The following is a 7,490-nucleotide window of genomic DNA, read 5'->3' on the forward strand; positions in this document are numbered from 1 at the left end:
ATTGCAGACATTGTGTATTCGCCTGCTTATGAGGATCTAAAGGTGTGCTGGTGGTGCAAAGATTAAGCACACAGCTGCTAACTGAAAAGTTGGTGATTCAGATCCAACATCAGCTTCACGGAAGAAAAGACCTGGAGATATAATCTTGTAAACATTATAGCTTTGGAAACCTTATGGGACAGTTCTATTCTGTCCAGCAGGGTCCACTGAGCCTGAATCTACTCAACAACACACAACAACATAAGGATTTATAGCGCATAGGTGTAGAGAGTGAGATTTGATGCCAGGTTTGGCTTTGCTCTCTTACTCCCACAATCCTATGATATTATTTCCATTTCCATTTCACTTTACAGGAAATTTTCTGATCTCTCTCAGAAACTTGAAATCATGGACCAAGGAAATAACTCTAGAAGGATTGAGTTTGTGTTGCATGGTCTTTCAGGTCCTCGAGAGCTACAGCTTTTCTATTTTGCATTTTTCACATTTTTCTATTCATCCGTTGTGCTGGGAAACCTCCTCATTGTGCTCACAATCCTCTCTGAACCTGCGCTACACACACCCATGTACTTCCTGCTCAGCAACCTCTCCTTCTCTGATCTGTGTCTATCCACCTTTGCCACTCCCAAAATGATTGTTGACTTCCTCAAGGAGCACAAGACCATCTCCTTTGAGGGCTGCATGGCTCAGATATTCTTTCATCATGCCTTTACCGGTGGTGAAATGATGCTCCTTGTGGCCATGGCATATGACAGATATGTAGCCATATGTCGACCCCTACACTATGCAGCAATCATGAATGTACACAAGTGTTCAGGTCTTGTCATGGGCTCCTGGCTCTTTGGAGTCCTGCATTCATTAAGCCAGTTGGTCTTCACAGTAAACCTTCCATTCTGTGGTCCGAATAAAGTGGACAGCTTTTTCTGTGACATTCCCTTAGTTATCAAACTTGCCTGCACTGATACATATACCCTTGAGGTACTGATGCTTTTGGACAGTGGTCTAATGGGTATGATCTTTTTTCTGCTCTTGATCATCTCCTACACAGTTATCATGGTGACTGTACGACGTCGGTCCTCAGTAGGCATGGCCAAGGCCTGGGCCACCCTGACTGCCCATGTCACTGTGGTGACCCTCTTCTTTGGGCCTGGCCTCTTCATCTATGCCTGGCCTTTCAGCAACTTCCCAACTGATAAGTTTCTGTCAATATTCTATACTGTTTTCAGCCCTCTCTTAAACCCCTTGATCTACACATTCAGAAATAAGAAGGTAATATCAGCAATGCAGAAACTGAGGAGGCGACAAGTAAGTTCCTAACAGCTCCTTGGCTTTCTTTTGTGATAATGACAACCATAATAAAGACACCCACTAATATTGTTTGCTATTGAAGCTATTTATGTTTGAACTAAGAAATTAAATGGATGGAGATAATTTCTTTTATATAGGAATGTTATTTGTTGCAATGTGAACTCTCACTACAAAATATCCAGACTTAAGGACTAAATAGTGAATAGGTTTGGTGAACTCATTAACTTAACTTAGAAACCAAATAGATTTATGTACTTAACCTTGTATGCTGCAGATTTCACCAGCTTACAAATAAATGTGAAAACCTCGGCCCACAATTAATGTCTCTTTGTTTCAGCATATTAAATTGAAGTTTAGAATTACCACTCCAAGTTAGGGTTTCAATAAGTACACGCAAACATGGTTATGTCGCTCTATGTAAATGGAGGTTTTATTCAAAACACTGCTAAATATATGCCTTTGCTCTATGTATTCATTTACTGATCTCCAGGTCCTGCCATCTAATCTTCACCACCTGTCTCAGTTTTCTAGTGCTGCTATAACAGTAGTGCCCCCAGCAGGTGGCTTCAACAAAAAGAAATTTATTCTCTCAGTTTGGGAGACTAGAATTCTGAATTCAGGGTGCCACTCTAGGTGACGGCTTTCACTCTGTTACTTCTGGGAAAACCCCGGTGGCCTAGTGGCTAAGAGCTATGGCTGCTAACCAAAAGGTTGACAGTTCAAATCCACCAGGTACTCCTTGGAAACTCTGTGGGGCAGAGCTACTCTGTCCTATAGGGTTGCCATGAGTCGGCATCGACTCGACAGCAGTGAGTTTGGTTTTGGTTTGGTCAGCTCTGGTGGAAGTTCCTTGTCATCAATCTTCCCCTGGGGCTAGGAGTTTCTCAGTGCAGGGATCCCAAGTCCAAAGAATGCACTCTGTTTCTGTCTCTTCTTTCTTAGTTGTATGAAGTAGTTAGCTCTCCTCTCTGCTTATTTGTCTCTTTTATATCTCAGAAGAGATTAACTTGACACAACCTAATCCCATAGATATGTTCTGCCTCATTAACATAGCTGCCTCTAATACTGCCTCAACATCATACAGGTTAGGAAATACAACACATAGGATAATTACATTAGATCACGAAACGGAGGACAACAGCACAATAATGGGAATCATGGTCTAGCCAAGTTGACACACATTTTTGGGGGACACAATTCAATTCATGACACCACTCAATAAAGAACAAGTGAGAACACATATTTTTCAAAGCTCTCAAAAACTATCAGGTCATTGTTTGGGATTTTTTAAAGAAGTCTACATCTTTCACTGTCCTTTCTGAATTACTGTAATGTCTGAAATATTATGGGACATGTTTTCTTTGCCTTTATAGCATTTGTTTTTATAACAGAATAGTAACCATCTTACATAACAGGAAAATTGGACACCCCATCTTTTGCTTATAAACTACTTATTATTTGAATTAGACTAAAATTATTCCTAATAATAAAATATTTTTCTTTTCCTATAAAGTTAATACCTCTATCAAATTCATGCTTCTTCCACTCAACATGATAAATATGAAAATGTATAAAATATTAAATATAACATATTTAAACAATATTTTTTTAAATTTCTTAATAGTATTTACACTTTTTTAAACCAGTAATCATTTTAACTGATATCACATTTTAATTTGAGACAATCACCTTAATCTTAATCCTCTGATGTCTAGTGTTTGAAAGAGAAAACCATACCCCAAAGTGAAGTTATACTTCTGAAATACTGTGGGGTAAATGGTAGATTAGAATAAGATTTCATATAAAGTAGGCTTAAACAATGTTTAACTCATTTTGTTCCTTATCACTTCAACATTCTGCAAGGTTCTGTTGATTCTTTTCTGAAACATAGAATTTCAAAAAAAGAAAAAAAGAAACCTAATATATGTCTGTAGCACATGATGAATGTGAAAAAGATGATAATAAAGTCAAATTTAGATTTAATTCTTACTCTATGGTTTACAAATTGTATATTTGTATATTATCTCATTTGATACTCACAAGGCACCTCAGGGTTAGAAGAAGATTATACTTCTATTACTGACAATGTTCACATGTAGGTATTCAGATATACTTTAAGTAAAAATACCTATCGATTCTGGAAGCATTCTTTACAACAAACATATGATGTCATGACATCTGAAAGATTAGAAGCTTTGGGAGAAAGAGAGTGATGTGAAGTGATTTCAGGTAACCAAAAGGCTATAGGCCATTAGGGACAAACTTTGTTCCTGCAAGAGTATGATGTAGAATTAGATTCCTTGAACCTGAGATCCTCAGAGCCTATCCCTTCAGTGAAGATGTGGTTTAGAATTGTATTCAGGTCAGCACAAGAAAAAGACCAAAAATGTGTTCTAAATGACCTGGTCTATGGATAGGACTCACCCCCCAAGTGTCAGTTTGTCGTACTGTGGGGGCTTGTGTGTTGCTGTGATGCTGGAAGCTATGCCACTGGTGTTCAGATACCAGCAGGGTAACCCATGCAGGACAGGTTTCAGCTGAGCTTCCAGACTAAGACAGACTAGGAAGAAGGACCCAGAAACAAAGGAGAGGGATCAGTAGTTGGAAAATATGGCTCTGGTGAGAGAAACAATGCCAGAGATTGAATAATAGAATTTTGCAAGACCAACAAATTCTTCATTGCAAATACCTCCTTTCACCAACATAAGCAGTGACTATACACATGGACCTCACCAGAAGGAAAATGCAGAAATTAAATTGACTACATCTGTGGAAAGAGACAATGGAAAATCTCGATAACATCAATCGGAACAAGGCCAGGGGCCGACTGTGAAGCAGACCATCAATTGCTCATATGCAAGTTCAAGGTGAAACTGAAGAAAATCAGAGCAAGTCCATGAGAGCCAAAATATGAACTTGAGTACATCCCACCTGAATTTCGAGACCATCTGAAGAATAGATTTGACACATTGAACGCTAATGACCGAAGACCAGACGAGTTGTGGAATGACATCAAGGAAATCATCCATGAAGAAAGAGGTCTTTGAAAAGACAGGAAAGAAAGAAAAGATCAAGATGGATGTCAGAGGAGACTCTGAAACTTGCTCTAGAATATCAAGCAGCTAAAGCAAAAGGAAGAAGTGATGAAGTAAAAGAACTGAACAGAAGATTTCAAAGGGCAGCTTGAGAAGAAAAGTAAAGTATTATAATGACATGTGCAAAGAGCTGGAAATGGAAAACCAAAAGGGAAGAACGCACTCAGTGTTTCTCAAGCTGAAAGAACTGAAGAAAAAATTCAAGCCTCAAGTTGCAATAGTGAAGGACTCCATGGGGAAAATATTAAAAGACACAGGAAGCATCAAAAGAAGATGGAAGGAATACAGAGTCATTATACCGAAAAGAATTAGTCAATGTTCAACCATTTCAAGAAGTAGCATATGATCAGGAAATGATGGTACTGAAGGAAGAAGTCCAAGCTGCTCTGAAGGCATTGGCGAAAAACAAGGCTTCAGGAATTGATGGAATATCAATTGAGGTGTTTCAACAAACAGATGCAGCGCTGGAGGTGCTCACTCGTCTATGCCAAGAAATATGGAAGACAGCTTCCTGGCCAACTGACTGGAAGAGATCCATATTTATTCCTGTTCCCAAGAAAGGTGATCCAACCAAATGTGGAAATTATAGAACAATATCATTAATATCACACACAAGCAAAATTTTGCTGAAGATCATTCAAAAACAGCTGGAGCAGTATATCGACAGGGAACTGCCAGCAATTCAGGCTGTGTTCAGAAGAGGATGTGGAACCAGGGATATCATTGCTGATGTTAGATGGATCCTGGCTGAAAGCAGAGAATACCAGAAGGATGTTTACCTGTGTTTTACTGACTTACAAAGGCATTCGACTGTGTGGATCATAACAAATTATGGATAACATTGCAAAGAATGGGAATTCCAGAACACTTAATTGTGCTCATGAGGAAACTTTACATAGATCCAGAGGCAGTTGTTCGGACAGATCAAAGGGGATACTGATTGGTTTAAAGTCAGGAAAGGTGTGCGCCTGGGTTGTATTCTTTCACCATACCTATTCAATCTGTATGCTGAGCAAATAATATGAGAAGCTGGACTATAAGAAGAAGAACAAGGCATCAGGAGTGGGGGAAGACTCATTAACAACCTGCATTATGCAGATGACACAATCTTGCTTGCTGAAAGTGAAGAGCACTTGAAGCACTTACTAATGAAGATCAAAGACCACAACCTTCAGTATGGATTACACCTTAACATAAAGCAAACAAAAGTCCTCACAACTAGACCAACAATCAACATCATGATAAAAGGAGAACAGTTTGAAGTTGTCAAGGATTTCGTTTTACTTGGATCCACAATCAACAGCCATGGAAGCAGCAGTCGAGAAATCAAAAGACACATCAGATTGGGTAAATGTGCTGCAAAGGACCACTTCAAAGTGTTGAAGAGCAAAGATGTCAACTTGAAGACTAAGGTGCTCCTGACCTAAGCCATGGTATTTTCAATGGCATCGTATGCATGTGAAAGCTGGACAATAAATAAAGAAGACTGAAGAAGAATTGACCCCTTTGAACTGCGGTGTTGGTCAAGAATGTTGAATATACCATGGACTACCGAAAGAATGAACAAATCTGTCTTAGAAGAAGTACAACCAGAATGCTCCTTAGAAGAAAGGATGGCGAGACTGCATCTTACATACTTTGGACATGTTGTCAGGAGGGATGAGTCCATGGAGAAGGACATCATGCTTGGCAGAGTACAGGGTCAGTGGAAAAGAGGAAGACCCCCAACGAGGTGGATTGACACGGTGTCTGCAAGAACAAGCTCAAGCATAACGGTGATTGTAAGGATGGCTCAGGACTGTGTGGTGTTTCATTCTGTTGTGCATAGGATCACCATGAGTCAGAACTGACTCGATGGCACCTACCAACAGCAACAACTTGGATAGGAAAATTGTTTACTCTTGGAAATTATAATCATAACCAAACCTGTTGTTTTCCAGTCAATTTCAACTCATAGCGACCCTATACAGTTTCCAAGAGCACCTGGTGGATGTGAATTGCTGACCTTTTGGTTTGCAGCCATAGCACTTAACCACTACACCACCAGGGTTTATAGGATTTTCCATACATAAATTCAGAGTTTGAATTTATACTCTCTGCATAGTCAGAACTTTAATCTGAAAAAAAAATGAACATAAAATATAGTTCATTCCAGGGGTCAATGAAATTCTTGGGGCATTTTGAAAATAAGGAAAAAAAAAAAAAACTTTGTAGTGGGCCACACACTGTTAACACTGGCCACACAGGATTTTGGCACAAGAAGGCCTGTTAAATTTGAGTTCACAATTAAACTCACAAAGCACATGGGGAGCATACTTACAATAAACAAGAATTAGAAGACAGAATAAACAGTAGACTAACCTCCCCTTCCTCACTTAAGTAAGTAATAAATCTATTGGAAAAAGATATGAAGAGAATATGCTTAAAAATGGTTAAATATTCAAAGTGAATAAAAAAGAGATAATATTACTGAAAAAAAATAAAAGCAGCTGATTTATTCTCTTGGGAAAATGATTTTTTCTTCTGTATTTCTCCTAATTACCACTGAAAATGTGGGCATTTTCTTTGAAAAAATAATAATGATAATAATACTCTAAGAGTTGAAGAAGAAGACACACAGGCTAGGGACTCAAGGAATGAGCTGGTGGTAAGAACCCTAGGTATTCTTTTTGATTATATTTACTAGACTTGGAGATTAAAAAGCCAGAAATTTAGAAAAGTCAAGGAGAACTAGAGAAAGAAAGAATGGGGGTGGGGGGGTGGGGGGAGGGAGTCGTGGGGAAGGGAAGGGAAAGGAAAGAAAAAGAAAGAGGCAAGCAAGGAAGGAAGGCCTACTCTCTGTATCCATAGGATCAGGAAAGAGGTAGCCTAAAATACAGAAAAGTTTTGCAGAGTAACCACTGTACTCCAGCCAAACATCACACACACACACACACAAAAAAAAACTTGGCACCAACCCCACTCATGTTAGCAAAGGGCAAGTGGGGGATCCTAGACTTCTACCTCCCCTTCATACCAGGCCCAACTCTCTGCCTCCCAGATCCTGTGATGGGGTCAAAGAAGGCCAAGCAAAGAGCCAGAACTGCACTC

The 7,490-nt window shown here is 39.3% G+C and overlaps 1 protein-coding gene across 1 annotated transcript; it reads left to right on the top strand.

Moving 5' to 3' along the window:
• Positions 1–387: 387 nt before the first annotated feature.
• On the top strand, positions 388–1,314 carry LOC126084593 (olfactory receptor 4K3-like). The gene has a single exon (XM_049899188.1). It carries the CDS (start codon positions 388–390, stop codon positions 1,312–1,314), a length of 927 nt encoding a protein of 308 aa, XP_049755145.1.
• The last annotated feature ends 6,176 nt before the right edge of the window (positions 1,315–7,490 follow it).

This window comes from Elephas maximus, chromosome 10 (assembly GCF_024166365.1).
Source record: "Elephas maximus indicus isolate mEleMax1 chromosome 10, mEleMax1 primary haplotype, whole genome shotgun sequence".
NCBI lineage: Eukaryota > Metazoa > Chordata > Mammalia > Proboscidea > Elephantidae > Elephas > Elephas maximus.